The 27945-nt window shown below is 30.7% G+C and overlaps 6 protein-coding genes and 1 long non-coding RNA gene across 9 annotated transcripts; 4 read left to right on the top strand and 3 right to left on the bottom strand.

Annotated features, from left to right (window-relative positions):
• Positions 1-573: 573 nt before the first annotated feature.
• On the bottom strand, positions 574-5950 carry LOC126923448 (telomere attrition and p53 response 1 protein). Its single transcript, XM_050736912.1, has 5 exons — positions 5361-5950; positions 5022-5093; positions 3974-4145; positions 3596-3738; positions 574-3415 (listed from the first exon to the last, which is right to left on the bottom strand). Exons 1-5 carry the CDS (start codon positions 5551-5553, stop codon positions 3273-3275), a joined length of 723 nt encoding a protein of 240 aa, XP_050592869.1. The 5' UTR covers positions 5554-5950; the 3' UTR covers positions 574-3272.
• LOC126923451 (uncharacterized) lies at positions 3398-3808 on the top strand. The gene is made up of 2 exons (XR_007713157.1): positions 3398-3546; positions 3635-3808. It is a non-coding gene; the product is annotated as an uncharacterized LOC126923451 (long non-coding RNA).
• A 377-nt stretch (positions 5951-6327) lies between the features above and the next one.
• Positions 6328-9880, top strand: LOC126923446 (regulation of nuclear pre-mRNA domain-containing protein 1B). 3 transcript variants are annotated; one of them, XM_050736909.1, is made up of 5 exons: positions 6328-6620; positions 7310-7608; positions 7690-7824; positions 8300-8575; positions 8722-9880. In XM_050736909.1, the coding sequence occupies exons 1-5, from the start codon at positions 6470-6472 to the stop codon at positions 8869-8871; spliced, it is 1011 nt and encodes a 336-aa protein (XP_050592866.1). In that variant the 5' UTR covers positions 6328-6469; the 3' UTR covers positions 8872-9880. The 3 variants fall into 3 exon arrangements, with proteins under 3 accessions (XP_050592866.1, XP_050592865.1, XP_050592867.1); XM_050736908.1 differs by having other exon boundaries at positions 6335-6620; positions 7310-7614; XM_050736910.1 differs by having other exon boundaries at positions 6500-6636; positions 7310-7614.
• A 977-nt stretch (positions 9881-10857) lies between these two features.
• Positions 10858-12260, bottom strand: LOC126923450 (nuclear envelope phosphatase-regulatory subunit 1). The gene is made up of 4 exons (XM_050736915.1): positions 11820-12260; positions 11605-11676; positions 11329-11463; positions 10858-11247 (listed from the first exon to the last, which is right to left on the bottom strand). Exons 1-4 carry the CDS (start codon positions 11845-11847, stop codon positions 11093-11095), a joined length of 390 nt encoding a protein of 129 aa, XP_050592872.1. The 5' UTR covers positions 11848-12260; the 3' UTR covers positions 10858-11092.
• An 843-nt stretch (positions 12261-13103) lies between these two features.
• On the top strand, positions 13104-19705 carry LOC126923434 (histone-lysine N-methyltransferase, H3 lysine-79 specific). The gene is made up of 11 exons (XM_050736879.1): positions 13104-13547; positions 13910-13979; positions 14666-14945; positions 16331-16508; positions 16791-17017; positions 17175-17461; positions 17569-18393; positions 18724-18831; positions 18926-19027; positions 19120-19426; positions 19508-19705. The coding sequence occupies exons 1-11, from the start codon at positions 13490-13492 to the stop codon at positions 19580-19582; spliced, it is 2517 nt and encodes an 838-aa protein (XP_050592836.1). The 5' UTR covers positions 13104-13489; the 3' UTR covers positions 19583-19705.
• LOC126923447 (uncharacterized) lies at positions 19616-21257 on the top strand. Its single transcript, XM_050736911.1, has 3 exons — positions 19616-19889; positions 20035-20256; positions 20551-21257. The coding sequence occupies exons 1-3, from the start codon at positions 19743-19745 to the stop codon at positions 21022-21024; spliced, it is 843 nt and encodes a 280-aa protein (XP_050592868.1). The 5' UTR covers positions 19616-19742; the 3' UTR covers positions 21025-21257.
• A 205-nt stretch (positions 21258-21462) lies between these two features.
• On the bottom strand, positions 21463-27769 carry LOC126923445 (nucleolar protein 58-like). Its single transcript, XM_050736907.1, has 5 exons — positions 27369-27769; positions 26643-26919; positions 26280-26563; positions 25944-26187; positions 21463-25828 (listed from the first exon to the last, which is right to left on the bottom strand). Exons 1-5 carry the CDS (start codon positions 27555-27557, stop codon positions 25767-25769), a joined length of 1056 nt encoding a protein of 351 aa, XP_050592864.1. The 5' UTR covers positions 27558-27769; the 3' UTR covers positions 21463-25766.
• Between the last annotated feature and the right edge of the window lie 176 nt (positions 27770-27945).

The following is a 27945-nucleotide window of genomic DNA, read 5'->3' as shown; positions in this document are numbered from 1 at the left end:
TTCTATACACAACAGTCGGTTTTGCATAATGGCAATTTCATTGAAAACTCCTTTTGGCAGCAAATATGAATGACAAATTTCGTTAAAGAAACACGGAAGTCATCGATTCACAAAAAGATTATTTATAACGTAAAATTTAATTTCTTCATAAAAGATATTCGTTTCCTATTCATTTACAATCTCAAAATATTTACTTACAAAAAATATCGCCTTCTAGCAGTTTTCATTATAAATGATAAGAAATTTTAATAAACCCGTATATTTTCTTTTGAAACTGTGCACAATATTTTGCACTGACTGCATAAATAAAAAATATTGTATCAGTATAAAAGACAACATAGATTACTAACAAGATTAACTTCCTATGAGAAAGGAAAAACTCCTTATATACGTGGGAAAACCTAGTTTGCTGATCTCAAAGTGTCGTCTCACGTGTATGAATAGTCTTGCATTATACAAGGTAGGAAAATGTCAAATATAGTAACAAATTCTTGCAAATAGTCGAACAAGTAACACGTTATTAGATTATAAACAAATATCGATTTTCTTACGACCAAAAACAAACTTCTCAAATATAAATCGAAAATGTCTCTTTACTAAGAAAGGGAAAATAAAGATGACAATGCCTGTACAAAATGATTCGATGTTCCATCATTGACTATTATTTTCTTATCAATAACGTATTCCTAAGTATGGCATCTTCAGCGTGTTACTTTCTTCTATGTAAATGTTTAAGTAGAATTACCTTTGTACGAAAATCTATCAAGAAATGAATCAGATCAATAGAATATTATCGCCTGAAAAACTTAAAAACAAATAATGCGACTATATCTTTTACGTACAAAGATACTTCTCGATATAGTATTATACATTTCGTTTGAATTGAACTTTCAGAAGTTTCAAAAACGTGACCCTGCGTAACCAAAGTGGTCAGGAAAATTGAGTCAAGTGGAATCCTTGGAGTTTTATTAATTGCCGATCATATGATAAATATTATTAAAGCTATCGCATAGTTGTCGATATCAATAATGATAATATTAGCAATACCCCTAAGGCTATTGTTTATCGTTATCATTATAAACGTACACTATATTTACAACTGAATAACAATTTTTCGCTTGTTTCCGGAACGGTGCTCAAACGATATGGAGGAGAAGGAAACAAACAGAAACAAGTTTGCTCCTAAGTGATTTTCGAAGAACGAATGAAAGGAAATTCGAAACGTGAATAGGAAGAATGAACTTTGTTCTTAAATAAATTTATAGGCAGTTCGATTAAAACATTTTCGAATTTCCTATAATTGATGATCTTCAAAATTCAAGTAGAAGCAGTTACGAGGCACAACACTAGAAACAATATACATGTACAATAACCTTATAATCCAAGTGATGAATCACTCTATTTCAATTTCTCTCTTTGAACATAATGCTTCTTATAAAATATGCACGTATACGTACAAATACACATATATACATTACATGTGTATATGTGTATGTGCATATACAGCAAAGAGCTGCCTGTGTCTCTCCGACAATGGCTACATCTAAGACGGAAAGCTCCTTTATTGATTAAGTCCATACTAGAAATTGTGGAAAAGTAGATACCTTTACATTGCACGGTTTTCATACTGACTTTGCCTGAGACACATCTTCACTACACACTGTTCAACCCTTTGCTTGTAACAAATACGCAAAAAAATAAAAATTAAGTTCGATACTATGATAATCTTCCATCATTGATGTCAAATACAAGAAGATTGGAAGAAATTTTTTATAGAGCCTTTCCACCGATCCTCTAATTTTATCTGTCGATTCTGTTTGATATAAGCATTGCTTACCCTAACTTGCTTAAGATTTATAACTACACAAAGTCTATTTAAGAACCTTTTATCAATTAGTTACACAATTATGAGCACCCGCGACACATATGGAAAGAATAAGACGTGAACATCATTTTTCAGCATTTTCCTTGAACCTTGCTTCTAAACTCGATCTCATGTTATTTAAAACTTAGGCGTGGATGTCATGACGCGTAAAACATGGTAGCAAACACTTTTCGATTGCTTCCAAGGGATCGCACACAAAACAAATAAAGCAGATGCACAATTACAAACAAGACGGATTGCAGAAACAATTAAATATATTATCCAAAAGACATTTTTATGATTCCTCTACATCATATAGAGGTCATACAACAGAAAATGTAGATCCCTTGTTTTTACATGATAAATAAAAATTACAGAATTACAGAAACCAATTCATTAACACATTGTTTTTCATTGCTTTCACTTATGTTCTTATTCTTTCTCCCATCACATATTTCCCTTATATCACCAACAAAAGTCGTATAAAATGTGATCTTTTTATTCACAAAAGCGTCCAAGTACGAATTACCTATGATCATTTAATAATCATAACAATATTATAATCAGAGAAGCGATCCTTTGGAAAGTGAAAGAACAATCTACAGTCATTTTCTCCCCGTTCCCTTCTTTTCCTATAAAATTACAATCATGGACAGTAATATAATTACAAAATACTAGATCACCAATTCATCACTTGTTAAACATCGCACTCGAACAAATTACAGTATGTTATGAAGTGACTAAAAAATATCACGAAATATTAGCTGCTAATTTCAAAATACACATTAATTATGTGTAAAGCATGTTAGTTGCAGCTTTTAACATCTCATAGTACGTTTGGCAAGGTATATAAGGTTTTGGTTTATAAATTGATCAACTAATCATCACATATACAGATTTTTGCACAAGTAATAATGACATTCACTCCGTATGGGCACTTTGAATAGTATTTTGCAACACGTTTTCATTACTTCACAACTTATATATATATATAAATAAATAAATAATTTTCAAATAAATTCTAATCATTTTTTTGTGGTAATTTTAAAAACTTAAGTTAACAAATTAATAATTTTTCAAACAATGACACAATAATTTTGATAGCTTAATTGCCCCTCGCAATTAAATTAATTATTTAATAATTAAATTAATTGCTCTAATCGTTAATAAGAGGACTACAACTTTAAAGTTGATATTAATAAATAATAATAATGTAACTTTGCAAATATTATAACAGTCGAAATATACGAACGTGTTTCATATAGCAATGCAAGTCACTGCCATCTTCTTGAAGTGATTATGTTTAACCGAGAACTATGTAGGGGAGTTGAACCGTTAATAATTAATTTATCAATTGATTAATTAATGGGGAACAAGGGAGCGAGGCTACTTTACACATCGCGCGCCGTTACATGAAACGCGAGCGTTTGTGCGTGGGAGATCCCATATCCACATCGTGCGAAGCAGGCCGTTTATGATGTCGAGCGAATTCGCTACTAATAAAGGCTGACAATTCAGTTTGTCTCCCAGTGCGCCGAGATATTGGTGAACCTATTCACAATTTTTAAAAAGAGATTTTGATTATTTAAAGACAATATTAATTACAATGAACATAATTTGAACATCAACATAAGGATTTTTCCATCATTATAACTAACACAAAATGATTTCAATAACTCATGGTAAGCTTAATTTTTTTTACATTTACTACTATATTGCAACAATTCTTACTAGATAATGAAATTGCTTCTCTAAATGTATGTAGTTCAGGATCAGGATCACTACCAGGCGGTGTTGGTGCAACGACCATATTTGGTGATGAACTTTCTGATGAAGGCGAACTACATACCATCATTCTTGGCTTAGGTGAACTTCTGCAAATTTATTAATGCTCATTTTACATCTGTGTTACTTTCATTAATAAAACAAACCTTATAAAAGTTATTGGTCCTATAAAATAAAACATTTAAAAGATTCTTTTCATAGGGAAATACAGTAACATGACATTAATGCTTCTCTCAGCTTCTGAAATTTATTTTATGTAAAAACTATAGAACATACATTTATTTGTACATTAAATATTATTAAAGATATTGATACAATACTTACCTATGCGAATGTGATCGAGGTGGAGGTGGTTTTCCGGCGAGATATGCTAACAGGTCTTCTCTACGAATCATACGTCTCTTTTTCCTAGCCCAATTCATTATTTCTTTACAACGTTTTTGTCGTCCCATCTCTATACCTAATTCACTACATCGACGCATACTGTCCATTGAATCTGTAGAAATGTGTCTTACACTCATATACTAAACTTTGTTAAATATATAACTTATATGATTATAAGCATAAGTAACTAAGAAAAAAGGAAAAATTGTTATCCGTAAATAGTTATAGTTAAATAGATATTTGAAATAAATAGACATCCACGTTATTAAGATTATTAATAAAAGACATAATCAATGAATAATTGAAATAAAATTAAAATCTTTTGTAATATGGTCACAAACTTAAATTTAATGTTCATAAAAACAATTAACGTTTTGAAAGAATTATTAGAAATTAAAATAATAATTTAAAAATGCCAATATTAGCTTTCTTTAAATTACAATAGGATAGAACAAATCAAAATTTTAACATAAAGAATCGTTAAATTTATTCCAAAATAAACCATTCAAAAATATCAATAATTACCTATAAAACAAGCATTATAGTCAAAACATGTGAAACTTGTACTGATGAACATTTGATATTATTTTATTATATGACTCATAATTATCTGCAAGAATGATCTAATTTTCAGGAAATGATAGGGATGTACTTCTGTTTTCTATAAATATTCGTAATAGTCCTGAAAGTTTGCGTCAATTAACAGCTGACCTTCAGTATTGGTCAGCTGTGCAAAACGTTCTGACGCACATGTACATGCAAACATATTATCAATGTGTGTGAATGTTGATGTGTGTACGTGTGTGGATGACGGCCGTGCAAAAGGATGACCGAATAGTAAAACTGTAGGTAAAAAAAGAGAAAAGAAAAGCTGACACAAAAAAAATAATATTGTAAAGAAAGAAGGAAAGATCACGAGAGAGAAAGATAGAATGTAGGTTTATCTTGCTCACATTGTTGACAAGAGAGACCAAGGAAGTGCACGCACCTTTGTACAACGACGTGATGGTACCTGCGGCAGTCTGGAAGGGTACCCATAGAGAGACACCCTGCGTACGATCTGTAAAAGAGCAAAGCCGAAAGAAACTGGTTACACGATCAGATCGATATGCAACACGCGGCGAAAAAAGGGAATCGAAGCAAACGAGAAGCGAGAACAGTGGCGTATCCTCTCGTACGTCGCACAAAATGGATGTCACGCAAAATGGTAACTACAGCGAGGTAGCAAATCGTTTTGCTGCTCGTAAACATCGTATAGAACTCGTTCTAACGATGAGCAAAAAGGAGGACAGGAACGGCGATCGGTATTATCGTTGAATTATCTTGCCTTTGTACAGCTGGGCGATGGCCGACGCTGTCGTCTGAAAACTTGTCCACATCTGCTGGGAATAGAGTTCCTTTTCGTTATGCAGTTGCGTTTCATAATCCGGTTCCGTTTCCAGTGCCTCAACGCACTGTTCTTCCCAATTGCTGTACCAGAGATCCATTAGGGGATCCTCTTCGCTCCTATCCTCGTTCATTGGCTTGCCGTCCTCCAGACTTTTTGCGAGCTCAACCCACCTCGCCCACCCACACACACTCACGATATACACAGAAATCGCGTAACCCTAAACTCCGTCGTATTTTCTCGTTCCTTGTATTTCTTTTACTCTATCTCCTCTTCTGCTCGTCTACTTCACGTAACGCAAACACGGTAGTTCGCATGCACACCACCCGAGTCAGGTCGCAGCCATTACGATGAGCCTCGCTCGAGGATCGCACAAGTCTCACGCGCAACGAAACATGAAATACGAATTGGCAGGTTCGAAGAACGAACTAACCCAACGATACATAATCCCTTTTTCACCCCTCGTCTGCGACGACGCACTGATCTCTGGCGGTCTCTGGAAATCACCGCTGCGCTCTATTCAAGGCGATCCAGTACCCTCTACTCGTTGTTCTTACTAAAACCATGCACAGTCGATAAAAAAGAATTTGCAATTTTATTCTTTAATATATATATATGCATTTATATTTCTTTTGTCTATACTTATTGATTTGTCTCATTAAAAAAACTTTTAACACCTCTTATATATGTAAAATGAAATTAGAATATACTTTGCTTTGATAGCGTATACTTACTAATATTATGAATTGTTTCTTTTTTAAGTAAAATAATATAAAAAATTCTGTCACATGGACATATTTGGCAATATGGTAATATTTGAATTATCGATCATGAAATTTACAACGCAATGTGATGTAGTTCGAAAATGTCTCGGAAAGGTGGCACTGGTTGTTGAAATGACGAAAATAATATGCGGTAAAGTGCAACGTTTTATACGCCGTTCATGTTTGTATTTCAGCTGTTGAGTCGTACAGTTGTGCGGCTCGTGTGTTGGGATACGTGCGATTTTATACATCTTTTGCTGACAAAACAAACGTTCTAATTTAAAAATGACAGGGTTTACAGAAAGTGCACTTGTGAAAAGATTAATGGACTTAAATCCCTCTCAACAAAGTATTCAAACACTTTCTCTTTGGTTAATTCACCACAGAAAACATCATCCGACCATCGTGAAAGTCTGGTTTAAAGAGATGTGTAAAGGTACGTGACGCTTGTCGTAAGTATATCTTTGCTATTTATTCTATATTTAAAACTTTAGACACGTGGTCGAATATTATTTTCTTATCGAATTATTGTAAAAAAGTATTACAAATCGAATACATGTGAAATAATCTTAAAAAAATGTCTAGGTTAACTCGTAAGTTAAATTTTCGCTACGTAATTATGAACATACTTTTCGTAACAGTATGTCAACTGCAAAATTGTATTTATATCGTTAGTATTCATTTAATACAATCAGAATATGTTACATTTTACATGATATTATAATTTTCAATGTAAAAGTAAAATTCAGTACATAATATGCTTTCACATATACAATGCAATTGTTATTAATTCTTTATATAAATGACATCATTATTTAGAGTTTTTTAAAAATATTTCTCCACTTTTTACATGTTAGTTGTTCACTTGTCACATTGTAATTATATTACATAATATATGTTTGAACTAATTATTTCATAACTGTCATAATTTATTTTATAATAAAGTGTTATAATATATCTGATTTACTGTATAATTACTAGCTTTTCTCATATATTACATTTCGTTACAATTTCAATTTTAACAGAAAAAATGCAAATTAGTTTATTTTTTTATATACAATTAATTTATGAAATTAATAAATTTATACTTTATCAAGTATTATTATTATTAACATATTTTTGCAGTGAAGGATAATCGTAAGCTGATGTTTATGTATTTGGCAAATGATGTTATTCAAAATAGTAAAAAGAAAGGACCAGAGTTTGGAAAAGAATTTGAGACAGTTTTACCGAAAGCTTTTGAACATATGAAGGGATTTGATGAAAAGACAAGGGAGAGATTAAATAGGCTACTTCAAATTTGGGAAGAGAGAGGAGTTTATGATAAGACACAAATTGCAGAGTTTAAGGCTGCTTTTACAGATATCTCAAAAGATCCCGGAACACCACCTCCAAAAAAAAAATTTAAGAATGATATAGAAAAAGTAAAGGTAACATAAAACACTGATTTCAGATGATGTTAAGTATAATATTTCTAATTATGTTATGTGTATCATACATTGCAGAAAGATAAAAAGGAGAGAAAGAAATCAGAGACTGAGGTTGAAGTGGATGGAACCAAAGAGCTACATGTAACATTAAGTCCTCGTACTCCTGCTGGAGACCCACCGGAAACAGAGGAACTCATCAAAGCCTTAATGGTTAATACCATTTATAAAAACAACAAAAATTCGGAATATGTATCGTTAGCAATAAACTATCTTATATATAGAAAAATATATGTTGAATCCATAAGGCATATTGGCAAGCATATTTACAGTTTGATATTTCCATCCCCAATAGAAATTTTAATCATTTCATAACCATTTTTTTTATTCTTAATCTACTTCACAATACATTTTCCTTTTGTGTTACTAAAAAATTTTTATTTATTTATCGCATAAATAATAAAATAGTAACATTGGATTTATTTAAAATTTACATATATAGCCTCTTTAGTCTTTTAGAAGTAATATACTTATTTAATAAAATGTAGTTTTGTGTAAAAGAATACCTCACCCTCTTAAATGATCCATTCATATGATCATGTAAATAGTATAACACAAATACCTTAAACATGTATATATACATGAACATATTGAAGGCAATTATTAAAGAATGCCTTCTCTATTTCAGGATTTGGAAAATACAGCATCTTCAGATGCTGGTGTTAGAGAACGTATTGCCTCTTTACCACCAGAAGTTTCTGAAGTTTCACTTCTTGCAAATTTAGCAGATAGAGCAGCTGCAGATCAATTAAGTGTTGCAGTAAATGAAGCTGCTGCATTGTTAGCAGATTATAACGGACGACTCCAAGCAGAAATGGAAGACAGAAGGAGATTGCTAACTATGCTCAGAGATTACACTTTGGCACAAAGGCAATTACTTCAACAGGCACAAGCAACATTAGAAGTACGATTGTACTCTTTTTAGAAAATAAATCACAAATATCTATTAAAAAAGTATATATATATAAATAAAAAATATATATACTTTTAATACTTTTTATATAATTTTAAATATATATACATATAATACAAAATTTAATAACGTTACAGGACTATAAAGAAAAACTTAAAAAAGTATGTGCTGTCCGATCTGAGGTGAAATCACACATTTCCAATTTACCTGATTTGACACAATTACCTGATGTTACGGGCGGATTGGCACCACTTCCTTCAGCTGGTGATCTGTTTTCTATGCACTAGCACGTGAGTTTAGAAAACACGATTATTGAATTATTTTTTAGTTCCGTGCATAAATAAATGCAACCATGCTACGTTAGCTTGGTTTTTGTGATGAAATATATCTTATATTATAACTTTCTACTCTTCAATATTTAATACATTAAATATTGATCCTCGCATGTAATTACAAAGAAAGGTACTGATAAATGAATATCACAGGATCGTTTCACAAAATATTTTAGTAATGTGAATAAAGCAAACGAACCAAGTAATTGTATAACATTTCAGAATTTATAAAACTATAGTGCCAGTCATTTTCAATGTTACATTTCATTTGTAAACTACCTACTTTTTGTTTTTTGGGTTTTTAAGTAAAACGCAAATGAAAGTTAATTTTTACTAGGATATCTTGAAAAATTAAACAAAAACTTTTGGTCCAAAATTAACAATGTTCCTGCTTTCATATTTTATTCATAAAAAGTATTTAATAAGTTAATAACTTTCAAATATATTACTCGTAAATCGAGTATATTATAAAGAAATAAAACGGAAGAAAAATATGAATAAACACGTCCATTATTTGAAGTTCTAAATGATACAAATTGGAAATTTTGTTTTCAATTTAATTGTTCCATTGAAAACTTCCAATAGAAATGAAAAAGAAAAGTATATATTTATGAAATAACGAAATATATTATACACGTTAAAAATATGCACTTAGAAATTGGCAAATACAGAAAATTTTTAGTTGTCCAGACATTGCTATTAGCAATGTTAGAATTAGAATGTTACACTTACAATACTTGGTAATTAACCCTTGTATATATATATCGTAGGTAATGTAATACTGGGACTGAGAAATGCGTCTTAAATACATAATGCTATAGTTGATTTTGAATGAATACTGATCTGCGTAAATAAATAATATTGTATATGTAATATTGTACGAAATAAATCGCGTGATTGTGCATTGAAAAAATTGTAATAATATGCAGAATATTAATACGAATAAATGTTTTGATCGTTATAATAGTATGTTTCATTTTAATAGTCATAATCCTGCTTTATAGTAAATATTTCAATGTTATTGTCTATATTTCATTACTTATAGTATGATAGTACTGTTTATGACTTAAAATAGTCTGATTGTAATTAAAGTTATAAAAAGAAACACATACACGACCAATAAAAATAAAAATTAATCTGCATATAACATTTAAAGTAGTACATTGCATATATATTTAATGAATATAACAAAGAATTTTACTTGTTTAAAGTATATTAACAAAATTTATTTTACATTTATATATATATATATATATATATAAATACACACACACAACACAATTATGTTACATGTATCATTTATCTATATATGAATTTAAATTACTACAACACCTTATGTTTATACTTATATCTTTATGTCATATATACATGACATGTCATATATATTAATGAAATGCTACACAGAAATTTTAACATGTATCAACTCTCAGCAAATATATGGGAAAAAATATAAATATTATATATTTATTTGATTGAAAAATATTCACAATATATATCTAAATTAAACAAATTTTTAAATTACGATATATATATAAATAATATATATAATATTGTATATATATATAATTTTTAATTTAGATATATAACATTGCGAACATTTTTCAATCAAATAAATATATAATATTTATATCTCTTGCCATATACATATGTTTACGTATATATATACACACAATAAATAAGAACATTACAAATATTCTTATATTTTAGAACTATATTATTTATAACTTATATTATTTAGGAAGTTATGACGTACATGAAATAAAATATATATCAAATTACATTTACCATTGCTTTGAAATAAATCATTTTAAACCTATTAATTGTTATTGCTTCGATACAAATGAAAATTATTGTATCATCTATTGGCAATCATTTTTACTATGTTTATTGTTTAAGAGTATTTAGAATGAATGTACATGGAATATATATATAATTTAAACATTTTTTATATGTGTATCAATTTTAATATATGAATAGAGTTTAAAAAATAAAAGATACCAACTTGAATCTTTTATATACTAAGTACAACAAGAAAATATCTTAAATCTAACACTAGTATCAAAAATGTGTTTTATACATATAGTATACATATATTTTTTATAGACACCCTGCATATCAATTTAGGTATTAATGAACACTTCAGAAACTAATGTAAAATCTATATCATTTCTATTTTTTAAGTCTCATGATGTCGTGATCTCGTTGGTTTAAGAATGAGCTTTCCAGTATCATCACAACTCATATTAAAATTACTAAGAACACTTCTAGCTCTTTGAGTTATGATACTTGGTGCAATTACACGTCTATGGACTCCCATCATAAATAATATAACTGAAACAAATTAAGCATATCCATTTCTATATCTATATATATGTTACCAGAAACAACACAGATCATGTCGATCATGCTTACCTAAAATAATACTAGCAATTGCAAAAAATGGATGATTACATAGACTTTGTGTAAATGATACTGCTGGTGTATTTGGATCTGTTAACCAATGCCATGCGCCAACAGCAGTACACACAGAAATGAAACCTAACAGCACTGAAGATAGTGTTACATTAAATATACATAGAATAAATTTACATCGAGTAACAAAATGAATAAGCAACATTAACGTTACATTATCATTTAATAAGAGAGTTTTATAAAATATAACAGACACAGATAAATAGAAAAACATACTTCTCCAACGCAAAGTGGCTGGTTGTAAACTAGCAATTACTTCAGTAAGTCGTCTTTCAAAAGCTTTTAGATCTGAAAACAACAAAGAGTTAGAAGTTACAAGCAAACATAATATAACCTGAAAACTGATCTTGTATTCGCTATTATAACATTACTACTATTTTTCACCAAATGCGTTAAATTAATCGTTTAAATTACTAAATTGTTACTTTTACCTTCACACACTGTTTGATCTAAAGACATGTTTTACTTCTTTCATATGTATACATTTAAAGCAAACGGATTACAAATAATTCCGATTATAAAATCACATCATGCACGCCACTATCGTTGAAAATATGAATTATCACATAAATAAATATGTAATTATATTTTTGATAAACATTTTTATACGGACATTCACAAATACGATATAATACTTTAGTATTGTTAGATATTTTCTTTTGAACAAAAAACTAATAAAGTATAATTTTTCATGTAAGAATTCTTAATAGCGATGTTACGTTTTTCAGAATTTATTTATGTTTAAGGACTAGGACTATAAAAATTAAACAAATGGAAACAATTAGAAATAGGAGATTGTGGCAAACAGGAAAGATGTTGCTTTACATTCTAATATAGTTCCCTTTTTCATAAGAAAGATTTCCCGGGCGAACGTGCATTTATGTTGATAACTTTATCGTTTCAAGATGTCGCTAGAGAATTCTGTTAATTGTTGATTTACAGTTTTAGTAACAGATGGTAGCAACGTGTATTTTCATAGTAATATCGTTTAAAAGCGGCATATATGAAACAAGCTCCAATTACAGTTAACAAAATTACTTATTTATCCTATAAATATTGGTTTTATAAAAGACTTAATAATGTTATTTTATTTACAATTTTATAAAACAGCATATCTGTGGATGATATTTAAACTATACATAAACTGTATTAATACAATACGTATATATTGCAAATAAATTATATAATTTTAGATTACACCTATCTAGTATACCAATCTAAGACAAACTAAATTAGAAATATGGAATTGATTGACTAGCTAAATAAACATGTACTTCTTATATTAATAACGACAAGGTTTTGTTTGCTCTACATAAACTTATGTAAAATAAACCTTCATTACATAAATATATGTATGATCTTTGTCTCTATTTCAATACAAGATAACATTTACGAAAATTTGATATAACAAATAAGATACATAGAATTTTAAATTGAAATGTCACTGATATTCCTAAGTCGTGCAGAAAGCTATGAAACATTGCATCTTCTGCTTTACATTGGTACAGCTATTTAAGTTGTTATTCATTACAGCAGTTTTATCTCTTCAACGATGTACCTACATACGTTCATATGCCACTGTCGAAGATGTGATCTCTGACCGTCAAATAGACGGTTGGAGGTCATTATCCCTTATCTAGCCTGTCTGGTCAATATTATCGACCCTGACAATAGTACAAGAGGTTCCGTGGTTGATTCACGATTGTTCCCATAGAAACGTACCGCGTAATCGAATCGCGACCGCGCGTACCTTTCGCATTTAATATAAGCCACACGTGTGTGTACTTGTCAGGTGAACCTTGTACAGTCTTGCAGGCCTACCGCAGTCTCAAATATTGACACGACCTGCGATGAACTCGAGCAACGTCTTTTGACATCTAAGGGTTTCAAATTCGCGCCGGAAGTCGTCGCGCACCGAAACATTGGATGGTTCATCGTCCGGAGATCGAAAACGGCTAAATAGGTAAAACTGCCGTGTGTTAGCATTAAATAATGACTGATTGATGTTGGTTTTGTTTTATTTTTTCCCTACGTATTTGACTGTACCCTCATTACCGAACGTGCAAATATCTTTTCGCGCGAAACGTGTCGCGCGCCAAGAATGATCGGGAGAACGTCATTAGTGGAACAAAAAAGGATCCAATGGGCGAGAGAGAGAGGTAGGTCTTGAAATTCCAATCATTCGAATGATCCTATACTCGATAATCTTGAAAAAAAATGTAGCATCCTTGAGATTTGCTCAAAATGATCGTAGATATTGAAAAATATGAAAACTAAAGTTGCAATAATGTATTTGATACAAAAATAGCATATCGCGTGCTGTGTACCGTATCGAAATCGTAGTAAATTTAGATGGAAATGTAAATTACATCAGGTCATATGAAATCTTAATACAAGTAGCCGGTAGAGAATACAAAATAATGTACATTTATATACAAACTGAATTAAATATGAGAGAGATATTAGCATGAAAATATGATAATATTACGCGGCAAATTAATACTTTATACGGATACTGTAGAAGAAATGGCACGTCTTGGCGGAAGTTGGGGTCTTCTGAAAAATAACATCAATATCCGCACCAATATCCGGTAAGTATTGAATACCAAAAATACAATAAATGGAAAGGTCATGGTAAATTTAGTTGTTTTAAAATTTTCATTCAAAAACACCAAGGCTATTTAAATATATTTACTAATTGAATTTATTCTAAGTATAGAGTAAGTCGTGTAAAAAACTATTAAGAAGATTATGTTCAAGTAATCAAATAGACATTACGTATGATTATTTTTTAATTATTCGTATATAGCTTAAAATAATATTTAGACACTAGAGGAGTAGATGAAGGATATTTCATCTGTTAAACGTATTATCCTTTAACCAGAAACTTTCATAATTATACAATCAGATGTTACCAAAGCTAAATCAGTTTCAGCTAGATTTCTGGTTTTTGCAAAATTGAAAGTTTAAATAAAGATGTTATTATATCCAAGAGATTGGCAATCTGAGTGACGAGTTAACTCGTCTTTCTCGGTTAATATGTTAATATAGTAAGCATTATGAATTTAAATTCTATATAAAAGCTTCAGAATTTTGTTAAATATTCAAGAACTGATCAACAATTGAATAGGGTCAAGGTACTCGTATCTAATTCATTAGATTAGTGATATTAAATAAACGTGTTCAATGTTAGTCAGACAGGCTCGCATCGATCCGATTGTAAATCAAGGTGTTTCTATTACTATTGTACGATGTATTAATAAAACGTGTAACGCAGCACCTATTCGAATGGCGCAAGAATGTCCTTGACGGAAACGAAAGACAAGCAATCGCCCTCAAAACCTTTTCGTGCTGCTGGACATTACGGAAGTACCGTCAGCTTGAAGAGTCTGGTGACAGAGAGTTCCGGAAACGGCGGCACGAGCGTAAAATGTCTGGATTGCAATGGTGGTAGCTTGATAAATCTGCACGAGCAGTCAGAAGTTTCGCAGATTAGGCACAGAAGTCCGAGCTTGCCACCGATTTATAACAAGGATCAGCAACAATATCATTGTCAGGTTCGTCCATGCGATACGCTTAACATAGAGACTGAAACATATATCAACATACAGGGGCTCACAAAAATATTCGAATACTTTCAATGATTTTGACCAGGAATAACGATTATAAATTATAAATTATAAATTACAAATTATAACGGTATACGTTATTTATTAAACATGATTTTTATTAAATAAAAGATATTGTAAAACGATAAATATATAAATATATAAGGAAGATAAGCGAACAACAAAATATGTAGATGCAGAATTTAAGATGATCGTAATTTCTTTTTATGCTTGAATATTCGTAACATTGTCCTACTATTTACGCTACATACCGCGCTTATGTATTGTGTATAATTGATTATTTTTTAATATTCATTACGTAAAATTTGTTCTAAATGCCGTTCTATACGATAGCGGAATAACAAATGAGCACGTGCTTTTAATTGCCGCTTCGAGACTGTGTTGAAAGTTATACGTGATTGTGTGTTACTCGTGAGGGGAAAGCAAAAGTAAGGCAGTCTGGCAAATCGATTCTTATCTTTCAAGCAAAGTTCACTCACCTCTTGACTACTTCTTGTCTGTATATGACCAAGTTTCTTACCAAAATTACATACTTTGTACATACCCCAATTTTCATATCGAATGTACATAGGACATGCAATGACTACCAAACCTGGTGCAACACTATTTAAGACTGAGTAACTTTTTTAAAACTGGACCAAACGACCAAATTCAGTTTCAAAAAGTGTTGCGACACTTTTGGAAGTCACTGTATATTTAAAGTTGAAGCAATTACATATATTTGATGTAGATTGTTGTAGTTTGAGCTAGAAGAAAATTACAATGCTATATAACGAGTTATATACATATACAATTTAAGATAGTTACATATTTTTAAAATTCATATAAAATAACAATATAGCAGTATTTAAAAAATTGATTTGCCTTTGCACAAATACTTATATAAAATCAATTTAAATATCTTCAATGCAATCAATAACGTAATAAATAACATAAGCACTTAAGGATATATAACTGTACTTTTAAAATAGAAAATAATTCTTTTCCTGCAAAGCATTTATTTTATAAAAACTGTTCTCGTTAAAATAACGAAACGCGATAAAGGCAAAGCAATCGTATTCTCTTAAGCTTAAATCTATGTCAAGATAGCAAACAGGCCCTACAAATCTCAAAAGTCGATACAGATCACCGTTTGTCGTCCCTGTCTCGTACTGGTACAGTAATCATATCCAACTATAAGTATATGTATATGTATATGCGCATTAAAGGGAACACGATATCCAGATTGATGAAAAAGTAGGGAATTGCTCTCTCGTCACGCGAACCATTTTATCTTTGCCTTTATAGAACAAATTCATTGCTTCGTATTTTAGAGCCAACAACGCGACTTCGCTACAGAATGCTTACACTACCATTCCGAGAAACGTCGACTTTACGATCGTTACGAGAATTCGAAAAACAATCATTACGGCTCGCAAGGTGAAGAACGCGAAGGAGAAACTTCCGGTTATGCCAGCGACTCTGTAGACGTACCCGTGTCAGCGAAAGGAAGTAAGTTCGTATGGTAGATTTTGGAGTAAGAAGCTTAACATATTATATCATACAGTAAGTACCAGATCGTATTGCATAAGTTCATGACACGCTAGAGTATATTTTCTACGAATTCGATGGAATCATCTTGTTCTTACCTTAAACTATTTATTTTCTATTATTAGTTATTACAGTTTCTTACATATGTATGTGGAAGTTCGATTTTTTAAAAAAGAAGCATTCACATTTGCCGATAAAATATTTGCTTTTAAATAACAGGTAATTTCCTGTTTGATTCTCTAGCGCTGTTGCCCAGTTGCAAGCCACTAGGAGCGGACATGACCGAAAAGACGTGGCAGAATCCTTATCACACAACACCTGAAAGTTCATTACCACCATCGAGGAGATTATCTGATGGTAGAATAGGCGAACTTAACAGGCCAAGATGGGGCAGTGTCTGGGGTCAGGAGACTACACGAGGAGATCCACCACCACCATCTTGGTTGTCAAGATTGGGACATTCGAGCCAAGTATGACTATCAGAAATACCTTGTAACTCGATTTCGATAACTATTTAATACTAATTTTAATCAATAGAACAAATATCGTATCTTCTATTGATATATATCATGTTAACTATTATCTTCTATAATCAGAATTTGTAACTTTATATTAATATTTATCAAGGTTCTGGTTATTAATCACGAGAGTGCGAGTAGTTCAGACAGCTCAACGGTGGGCTCGATCGGATCCGATAACAAGACCTATCTTCGCGGTCAAAATATTCCTGTCGATGCACAAATTCTTCAAGAACGAGAAGTAAGAAGACAAAAAGCTCTAGAACTTCAGAGCGCGATTAAAAAACAACTTGAAGAAAAGGATCGACAAAGGAAAGAAGAGAAGGAGCGACGTCTGAGGGAGGAACGATTAGAGGAAGAACGAATCAAACGAGAAAGGGAAAAGGAGAAGGAAAGGTATAAACATATTGAGTTTATTTTTACAACGGATTATACGTGTCTCTACCAAGTAAACACACGTATAATTAGTTCAATAAGTCTATGCGAAATCATCTTTATCCTAGATTTGAGGAAGAACAAAGAAAATTAAAAGACCGAGAAGCGGCTAAATTAAGACAAGCCGAAGCGATGCGTGAAGTGTTAGAAGCAGCAGAGCGTTTAGCAAAGGAACAAAAGAAATTTCGGCGAAAGTGCAAAAAAAATAGCGAAGAGAATCCCATTGCATCTCTTAAAAACTGTGAATCCAATACTTCGAATGAAAACCAGGTCGGTCAAAATTCCGCGAGTGCAGGAAGTCAACAGAATCTACTTTCTAATAATGACGATGTTGAAAACGAAACTGTCGAGAAAGAAACATCAAATAAAGGACAATATAATAATGTTGATAACGATAGTAACAAAACACACAATGACGATAACGATGACAATAATACGATAAACAAATCAGAACAAAATATGGATGACATAAAACCAGTCCAAGTTCCTGTTAGCAAAGACGTAGCCATTGTGCTAAGTGGTCGACTCGAAGATTCGGAACTACTCAGCAAGGCAAATCTTCAATTGGTCAATTTGGTGTTGACTCCAACACCAAGAAGATTAGAAAATAATTCGAACAGTAATTTATCTGTAGGCTTGAATACCTTCATACAGAATATAGGCAGTTCGAACTTTACCCCAAATTCCTCCAGGATATCATCGATGATCGTAGAGAATAGATTACTCACGCCAAGCAAATACAGAGCTATAAATGGCCGAGATTTCGGTACGCAAACAGATATAGAGAAAAATATTCAGGATTTTCCGGAGAAAGTGCAGGACTTGACCACTAAGGATACTTCTATGAAGGACCGCAAGGATGCGACGAATGCTATTAAAAGGGACATTGAAAAGTGAGTCGTAATATGATGCATTGAATCACTTCAAAACTTGAAGAGTCGTAGAGGATATTATTCTTCTGTCTTGCAAATAGAAGCGGTAATTATGATTTCATTTCGTTTCTCGAAATTCTATTTTTTACGCACTTTATTACACAATTATTTTTATTTTATATTACTATCTTTTTTGTACATTTATTTGCACATATATACATTATTTATTATTACACAAGTTATGCTTGCTTTTGCTATATTTGGGTGTTTATAAATATGCAAATATTTTATCTTCTAACTAACATTTGCATGGTATTGAATGTTATGTGCAATGTTTCGTTAATTTAAAAGGTCTGCTAACGTTGGATTGGCGGAAGATATTATCGTAAAAACTTTTCGTCGATCGAAACCTCAACCTAGAAGAGCTATCGAATCTAGACCACAGTGGAATGCTAATAGGTAATTTTTAATAATGTTCAAACATAGATTAATATTTAATTAAAGCTTATCTCATCGTAGTACGAAAGATGTTTAAATATTGTTAATTTCTTAGACCTGGAACTCGATATCGCACGCAAAGCGAAAAAGATCCTCATTATCAACGACGATTGCGATTGAGGAGACGTCAAGTTGAATCCAGCGATGAACGTTCTAGGTAGACGTAATTCTTATTAATATTTCGATTCGTGCATTAAAAATATTATATTATAAATATTATAACAGATAATCAACTGTGTTTTTTGATAGATCGCCATCTCCTGACAGAAGAAAGTTTATGAATATTAAATCGAAAATTCGAACATTAAATAGATCAAAATTAAAAGTTGACAACTATGACGCAGATCTCTCAATGGATAGTTTGAACTCTATCGTACCATTGAGAACTGACAAGAATGGGAGAATCACTATCGAAGAGAATAGGAGCGAGCAAAGTGATAAAGCTCGATTGAACAATGTTCATATTAATAATACTGATAATAAAGGATCACGAAATGACGATTCTAATATTTGGTGCGGACAAGAAATTCTATCTAAATTATCTACCTTGAAAAACGTACGTGTCGTATAACGAAATAGAGACGCCTTTATGTATATTAGTATTCCATAAATTGATATATGTAAATCTATCTTGCAGGGTCTTTTAATGAAACAGATCGAATGGGATTCCGAGAGATGCCTAATCTCTCCTGTTGCATCAGAGATCTTTTAACAAAAACCAAACAATCGCGTTTTTGTTCACATTTTCGTTTCTTTCGTTTTATATTTGTAGAAAACGAATTTGTACAGACAGTATAAAATAAGGAAGGAATAATGATTTACGTATCGGAAAATGAGATCTGAATATTTTTCTTGGATTGCAGATATAAATAATGGCCTTCCAATTGGACGATCTTCTAAAAGAAGATAAGAAGGATGCAAATTTATTACCTGATCTAAGTAAAGCAACCTGTAATTCTCAAGAAGAATTCCGGCGACTGCTCGAAAATTGCCCTGAATTTAAAATTAAACCGGAAAAGGTTGGAGTAATACGAATAATTTAACTGTTCCTCCATGATTGCATACAATTAAGATCCTTTGGCAGTGTAATAAAATGACAAAAAGTTCACTATCAAAATCTGAAAATTCTACTCCCTGATAATTATGGAATAATTATGGTAATAGGTAAAAAAAGATGATGCAAAAGTGCGCGATAAAGAATTTTCCTGGAAGCCAACCAGAAAAGAACTGAAAGCATTTGGAAAGGAATGGAATTATGGAAATCCGATACCTCCAGACATGAGAGCTTTGAATCTTCACGAATTACAACAGGTTGCTATTGATTGGAGAATGTTAACGCCGATCAGACCAAAGCATCGACAAGACGAAGAAATGTTTTCCAGATTGGTATTTATTTTATTTAGGCCTTGTAATCCCGCACACACCAATCAAATTAGCTTTTGAAACATTTTTTTACATCTGTAGATTCCTCATTTTATACCAATAAACTTTTGTTTGAAACATTTCGAACTATCAAAGCCAACTTGAATATTTGATCATTCGTAGATTACACTACATTAATAGCTTTAAGCTGTGAATATTATTATTTATGTGTAGCGTTTTGGAAACCATATTTTTAAAATTAAGTAGTATCGTTAGGTCGTGTAGTTATTTTATATTGTATTACGTTCTCTTTCTCAGGTAGAAATGGGAAAATTAGAAGCAAAAACAGTTGCTAAAGAACGACGATCAATTATAAGCCCCATTAGACGCAGTAAAAACCGTGCCGGTATGATCGAAAGTAGCGTAAAAACTTGTGCTGAGTGTGGAGAAGAATATTGCTTTGGTGAATTTTGTGGCGATGTTCTGTACGATCTATTTGTGAGGGTAACTGTTACGATTCAGCAGCCGAAAGTGAAAGTGTCCGCCGACACAGAAGCGATAATAGCTAATATGGATCGTAAAAAGAAACACAAGAGGAAGAAAAGAATTAAGAATAAAAACAGATCGTCCAGAAAGAATGGTAGATTGTTAATTAGACACAAAGGAATAAAATCTATTGATTTGGGAAGAAAGAGCAATAAAGTCAAGATCGAGAACGAGGGCGATTCGAAGCCTGTTAAACCATTCAAAAGGAAATGCAGCAAATACCCTAAAAAAGGATTTCGAAAATAAGCGTAGAAAGTAACATTTAGAAAAACTAGAAAAATGAATTTAAGTAAATGATTTTTTTTAATAATGAAAGTGAAATATGATAATCATAAATGTAAAACGTATGTATTCTAACGACATTGTTGGTGTTCCCAACGATGAGTAGATTAATTAGTAAAAAAAAAAAGAATAGATACTGTACAAGTTTATATAATGTAAATAATTTCATATAGGAAGTAGAAACTAAAAGAGAATAATGAAGGAACAGTTGATGAAAAAGTAAAATGAGAAACGAGGTTCTGTACGTTTTATTATCTGTCTATATTCTGTGGTCCCTTGAAACGTAGAATAAACTAGCCTTCCTTATACAATATTTAAAAACTGTAATAACAATTAAATATGTACAAAACATTCATTGTAACGATAATTAGTGGGCGGGCGCAGTGAATGGTTGCAACTGAATGTTGAAAAATATAATTTTTATTCCTCATTTCATTTACCTCTTTTTGCCTCTTTTTTATTTTGTAATGCATTATATTTTTCGCTTATACTTCTATCCCAAAAATGTCACAATCAGAAATGTAAGTACGGAACGAGAAATATTCTATTTTCGCATTTGTACCGATTGCGCGATTTTTTTGTAGTAGCTTTGATCATGTATTTTAAACTTACAGTTACGAAATATCTATATTGCAAGGACTTATATAAATTTTCAGAATTTATAATGATATCATAATTCAAATAAGAATATGCAGCCGTTGGAAACAGAATATTTCTCTTGAATTATATTTTTTCCATCAATTTTGAAAGAAAATTCCATTTATGTCGATTTCAACATTAAATCGTACGCTATACATAATATTTGAACTAACTGAAATACACGCATTTTACACAAATATATCAATATAGATATCGTAATATCAGTAATTACGTTAACACTTTTGGTGAATAAAATACATCGTGAATAACCATGACATTTCTGTTTCGCGGAATAATATCCTTTTATCTAGTCTGCACTTAGTTTCCTTTATTCTATATTCGATATTTCTATTATGATCAGAGTCCAGGTACATCACTATCAGGTTAATAATATTGCAAGCGTTAGGCCACTAAACTTCGTATCATACATTTATTTATATGAAGAGAAAGACTTTCTTTAGCAAAAAATATTTCAGTTACTTTGAACTACACTCAAGCAAGATATTGAGGTCACATTATAATCACTATTTGAAACTACAATAGTCTCATTAAGCTACAATCAAAGTACATATATGTATGTTTAAAAATATAATTAATTTCGTTGGACACTGATCGACACTTTTGAAATATCTCTACAATCGTACTTGTATAGACCGCGTTATTCAATCACTAGCTTTTCAAACTACTACCATTTCAGTATACAATAAAATTGCACATACGTATATATTTAATTAGAAAGAACATTGCTGATTAATATATTATACATATATACAATAGCGATAATATTTTTTTAATCATAATCAGTACAATTAAATTTAGTTTTGTTGGAAAGACTTCCTTATATCATTAGTATTTAATTTTTTGTTTAATTCTTTTTTTTTATTAGAATCTTGAGATAGCAACAGTTTTATAGTGATTTTTACATCGATATTTAATTACTCGATAAACGAGTAAAGTGCATATAAATATTATTCAAAATATGATATCCTTCTATCAACATGATTTTAAAAACTCCCTTAATTTCCAGGCTGATTAACCGAATTAATTTCGCCTCTTTGTCATTGTATCGTCACGCGAGTTAGTAACCCGAAGAATATTACATACAAAAATATGATGATATTAAATACCTAGATCGCATGATTCGGCAGCTACTCAAATTGTCCCAATCGTTGAACTTAAGTACACCAATGATTATTTGGTAAATATAAACGTTTCTTACGACCAGCGTTGAACAATAACATTACATAATCGTTCATAATATAAAACTATAATTAATTATATTTAGCTTTGCTCGATCAATTGTCTACTTAAATATATAAGTTTAATACAGCTGTAACACTGAACATGGATAGTATACATGCAACGTGAATTATTTAAGCGATGTTTGCATTTATAATTGCAATAGAAACAAAATAAAGACTACATTTTTTACTTTTCCTTAGTGCCGTTTATACCTTAAACAACGAAGTATAATAACTCGTACTAGTAAGAAAAATCGTTATTTCAACACTGATCATAATGCCTGTAAAAATATCTTTATATTCCGTACGTTTCCTTTTTATTACTTCAATTATAGTTGAAGAGGTACTTCCAACAATTCGTTTGAATAATTACCTATAGGAAAGTGAAATTATAAAAATGCAGAGTGCTTGCTACATAAAGTTAGAAATGTAGACACGATATATTTATAAATAATCGAAAGATGAATATTAGTCTTTTCATTACCAAAAATTATTATACAACAGTTGCCCATAGTAAAGTATAACATATACTTTTGGCACTTGATGGGGTCACTCGATACAAGTGACTATATTTAATTGGATTTTACATAGTAATAACAATCCGTGATTCCACACTATATGTATATAGAATTGAAGCTCGTTTGAAAAGATTGTAATTATATAAAGAAACCTTTCTTTTTCTCAAAGTATCAATATTTTATAATAAAGAATTTTTTAAAATATGTGAAATACTAAAGTCTTTAACACCTTGTATGTATATCTCAAAACATACAGGTAGAATGAATATTTTGTGAAAATATATTAAGGGTAAAAGTACAAAATATGGAAAGCTATTTAAACGAATATTTTTTCATTTTCTTTTTATAAGTAAAAGCTATAAATGATAATATTATTTAACAGTACTATTTTATAACGTTCATGTAACGCTCAGGTATACAGTATACTTATCACAATATTTCATTCGCCATACACCCTAAGTATTCTTTCTTTATCTTTACATATTAACATATAACACTAATTAGTAAATTGTTTCGAGCAAATGACGTTACAATGCAACTCCTATATTAATTATTACGCACTTATTCGCGATAACGCGATTGCAACTAACATCATTTTTCGATTTCAAATTTTTGTCTTTTCATTTTTTCAGAAAATAGAAGCCAAAAAACTCTGAATATAGTATTTAATTTTAACGTTTTCTTTAAAGATATCCTTAATATTTAATTCTTCTTTCAAGACATTACTTCTCTTATATAGTTTAACTCTTGCATTTCCATATGCGATATTACTATACATAATCTAGATATTAACGATTAAATTACATTAGTTAAAAAGATCATTCAGAGAAAACCTTTAATGTATAATCAATATACTCACTATATTTTATACATGGCATAAAATGTGAACGGTTGGATTAGATTGTTCGTAAAAAATTAAAAGACAACATAATAACTTTGATTATTTGATCCACGTTTGATCATACTCGTTAATAAGACTTCCATCAGATTTTTGTTCAGTAGAATTATTCTTATACATGAAAAGATAATATTTGCAAAAAAAAGTATCTTCTTTTCTATTAAATATATTTAATAACTAGACACTTTGAAAGTCAGAACACAATTTTATTCTTATTAAATCACATAATATAATTAGTAAAAGTATTTTAGGTATGAATTAAATATTTTTTATATTTTTAAGTATTATACATATCTACTGGTATTATATAAACATTAAAATCCGAAATCAAAAATATATATAATTATATATTGTACAAATAAATAATGAATAAAATTCAGTTATCTCAATTAAAACCATCTATTTTAATTAATAAATTAATCATATGTAATTGTGTAATGACTTTCATTGTACCTCGTTTTACTTCTCTTCACAACTTGGCACAAATTTTGACACAGGTTCACATATGCTTATAAATGCATATCAATCCTTAAAATTCATTACTGATGTACTTTTTATAATAAAATATTACATACAGTTTATTATTACAAAGTATATAATTTTGGATCTACATGATGGAATAAATTACCCGCTATCAAGTATAAGAAAATATTTCTCTCAGTACATTGAAAATGACATATACATCAGTAATGCAAACTTTTCTCCATAAGAGATTGTCCTGCACTTTATTATTGTTTTGAAATATATCTCATACTTTCTAAGTTTTGGCTTTCAACCGTTCGCATCTATAACATTTGAATTACATATAATGCATAAAATCAATATTTAAATTATTACTAACGTGAATGCAAACATGTTGCAAAATAACCTACAAAAATATTGTTCATAGGACTTGTTGACAAAACGTAAAGGACATAAGTACTATTTGTTAACAATTTATACTTAAAATGAAACTCTTAAAAATACATACTAAGAAATGTAGCTGTAACTCATAGAATACTAATACATCATTATAGACATATATGAAAATTCTTAAAAGAATAATACATATATATAATAACTATTTTATAGTGAAAACTATGACTTATGCCTCTTTCGTTAAATGCAAAGCAACTTCGTTAAAGCAGATAATTAGTATGTTGAAAAAATCAATAGTTAATAAAGATTTTTTCTGCATACAACGATTTTTGCACCTGCAGTCATGTAGCATGTAAAATCGAACTGATCGAACAACCTAGCCCAATTAGCATTATGTACAAGGGGAAGGAACAATTTGGTCAGGTGGTTAATTGGTAAGTCACTTAAAACACACCTGGTAAGTCCGAAATGACACATGTCGTTTGGACCAAGCAGGATTCTCACTCTATTCCTTTTCACAAGGAACGTAATTTTCATCATACTTAATCACCCTCAGTTATCTTTACGAGCTTTCTTTTTACTTTTCTTTTGAGGTTTGGCTTCTGTCCAGGCATCTAAAATATGTTTAAAAACACGTTTAAGATTTCTACTCTTGAGATCCAAGAATTGATACTATTATTGCGATATTCGAAACTACAAAATTAGATTTATTACAGTAGATAAAATTACCTCCTAGTTCATCAAACACTGGTCCAGTCTTCTCTTGTGTTTGTACAGCTTTAGGACTTTTTTCTTCTGAATTATCTAAATCTTTTTCTGTATTCTCATCCTTCTTTTTTGCTCTTTGTTCTTGAACTTTATTATCTACTTTTGATGTAGGTGGGGTCACTACAGAGGTGTTTTCACTTTCAGAAACTTTCTTAGTCTTCTTTGACTTTCCACTCTTTTTCTCTTCTTTTTCTACCGTTTCATTCTTAAATATAATTAAATTGCATTAATTATTATAATATTAAATATTAAGCATATAAGCATAAGCATATATTTAAATAAACATTCAAAGAATACCTTAGTTTGTTCTTCCTTTTGTTGTTCTTTTTCCTTACTTATTTCCTCATTGGAAATAGGTGTAAGTATCACATCTTTTTTCTCCTTCTCTTTTAACTCTTTATTTTCTGTTTCCTTAATAACTTTATCTTTAATTTCTGTTTTTTCTGAAACTTTTTGTTTTGTAACTTCTTCATTAATTAAATCAGCCTTTTTAGCATTCTTTTTGTTCTTCTTTGAAGGAGATTCTTCTTCTTTTTTCTTATTTTTCTTATCTTTTCGTGAATAAGCTTGTTCCCAGTCGCCTATATTTTAAACATAAAATTAATGTTTATCGAGAATACTATTTTAAAAGTCATTTAAAAATGTTCAATAGAATGTTACCTTCATCAAAGTCAACTGGCTTTTCTTGGAATAAATTCTTTATGTTCTTCTTATTTTTCACTTGTTCAACTTTGTTTTCTTTACCAACTTTTACTACAGCTTGATCTTTATCTTTTTTTGTTACAGAAATTTTATTATCTTCTTGTTTTCGTTCTTTCAGCTTTCCTTCAATATCATCTGGTTTAGACACAGCTTTCTTTGCAGCATCTGTTTTTGTTGATACAGATTTTTTAATAGGACTTGGCTTTTCAATTGTAACTTGGCCATTAACAGATTTCTGCAATATACATAAATTGTTTCAATAAAAATTTAAAATACATAAATTTTTTATTTTTTATAATTTGTATACAGACAAAAAAGAAAATTATATTAATAAAGATTGTCCTAGTTTTATGAATTTTTTGAAAATGGATACATAAATGTCTATTATGATACAATAAATAATAAAATATTTCAAAAAAGTAGAGAAAGGGATAATAATATTGACTCTGAACCGCATGTACATAATTAAATTGCATTTTACGCATTGAGAAAGACGATAACGAATAATCGTTTTCAACTGGTGATGCCAGCTGATTATCAACCATGTGTTCGTGTAGAAATACTTGCAACAAATAGACAACCATATGGAGGGTAAACGATAAAGATTGTTAGATTTGCATTGTCAGTTGATTCGAAAAAAAAGAAAGATATATTGTTTGAATCGCTCACTTATGTCGTGCTAACCTTTTCTTTGATCTTGCTACGTTTCTTGTTGGCAAATTTCCGGTCCACGTCGGAGCCTACCGAAAGCTGTGCAAAAGGTGGTTGTTCGGCTTTCTTGAAACCAAAGACGAAAACGAGAATCGCACATACAAGCACGATACCCACAGGTAACGCATATTGTGAATGCTGAAGCAGCAAGCTGACGTCCATGGCAATACAAAGGACGTGTCAACGTGTGCGAGACCGAAGACGGAAATGAGGGACGGCAATAGAGTGACGGCGACAGCACATACGGTTACAACTCGACGGTGATCGGTGAACCGAACGCTTAACGCACTCGATACAGATCGAACAACTCAAAACATAGCACTCTACTGGAAGGTCTTCGAATTACTAAATGCCAGGCGGGCGCCGATCTTCGCTGACGCGGCTGTGACATGCCACTAAATAACTCAAGCGAGGTCTTATTTCATATATTCGCAAAAATTTCTATGGAAATTAAATAACACATTTATGGATAGCGATACATCAGAATATCATAAAATTAACGGTTATAATTTATCAATAATTGAAGAATAATGTATCATATAAATTTTTC

The sequence above is a fragment of the Bombus affinis genome, chromosome 13 (assembly GCF_024516045.1).
Source record: "Bombus affinis isolate iyBomAffi1 chromosome 13, iyBomAffi1.2, whole genome shotgun sequence".
NCBI lineage: Eukaryota > Metazoa > Arthropoda > Insecta > Hymenoptera > Apidae > Bombus > Bombus affinis.
This window is presented reverse-complemented; position numbering and strand designations above follow the sequence as displayed.

Coding starts and splice junctions, on each gene's coding strand:
- LOC126923448 (XM_050736912.1), bottom strand. CDS start 5,553: ATGAACGAGGATAGGAGCGAAGAGGATCCCCTAATGGATCTCTGGTAC. Junction 5,094..5,360: donor CATCGCCCAGCTGTACAAAG/GCAAGATAATTC, acceptor GCTCTTTTACAG/ATCGTACGCAGGGTGTCTCT. Junction 3,416..3,595: donor AGAAGCAATTTCATTATCTA/GTAAGAATTGTT, acceptor AATTGTGAATAG/GTTCACCAATATCTCGGCGC.
- LOC126923446 (XM_050736908.1), top strand. CDS start 6,470: ATGACAGGGTTTACAGAAAGTGCACTTGTGAAAAGATTAATGGACTTA. Junction 7,615..7,689: donor ATGATATAGAAAAAGTAAAG/GTAACATAAAAC, acceptor CATACATTGCAG/AAAGATAAAAAGGAGAGAAA. Junction 8,576..8,721: donor AGGCACAAGCAACATTAGAA/GTACGATTGTAC, acceptor ATAACGTTACAG/GACTATAAAGAAAAACTTAA.
- LOC126923450 (XM_050736915.1), bottom strand. CDS start 11,847: ATGTCTTTAGATCAAACAGTGTGTGAAG. Junction 11,677..11,819: donor AGATCAAACAGTGTGTGAAG/GTAAAAGTAACA, acceptor TGTTGTTTTCAG/ATCTAAAAGCTTTTGAAAGA. Junction 11,248..11,328: donor AATTGCTAGTATTATTTTAG/GTAAGCATGATC, acceptor AATTTGTTTCAG/TTATATTATTTATGATGGGA.
- LOC126923434 (XM_050736879.1), top strand. CDS start 13,490: ATGATCGGGAGAACGTCATTAGTGGAACAAAAAAGGATCCAATGGGCG. Junction 14,946..16,330: donor AGCAACAATATCATTGTCAG/GTTCGTCCATGC, acceptor TTCGTATTTTAG/AGCCAACAACGCGACTTCGC. Junction 19,427..19,507: donor AATTATCTACCTTGAAAAAC/GTACGTGTCGTA, acceptor TCTATCTTGCAG/GGTCTTTTAATGAAACAGAT.
- LOC126923447 (XM_050736911.1), top strand. CDS start 19,743: ATGGCCTTCCAATTGGACGATCTTCTAAAAGAAGATAAGAAGGATGCA. Junction 19,890..20,034: donor TTAAAATTAAACCGGAAAAG/GTTGGAGTAATA, acceptor TTATGGTAATAG/GTAAAAAAAGATGATGCAAA. Junction 20,257..20,550: donor AAGAAATGTTTTCCAGATTG/GTATTTATTTTA, acceptor TCTCTTTCTCAG/GTAGAAATGGGAAAATTAGA.
- LOC126923445 (XM_050736907.1), bottom strand. CDS start 27,557: ATGGACGTCAGCTTGCTGCTTCAGCATTCACAATATGCGTTACCTGTG. Junction 26,920..27,368: donor GTAGCAAGATCAAAGAAAAG/GTTAGCACGACA, acceptor TGTATATTGCAG/AAATCTGTTAATGGCCAAGT. Junction 25,829..25,943: donor AGTGTTTGATGAACTAGGAG/GTAATTTTATCT, acceptor AACATATTTTAG/ATGCCTGGACAGAAGCCAAA.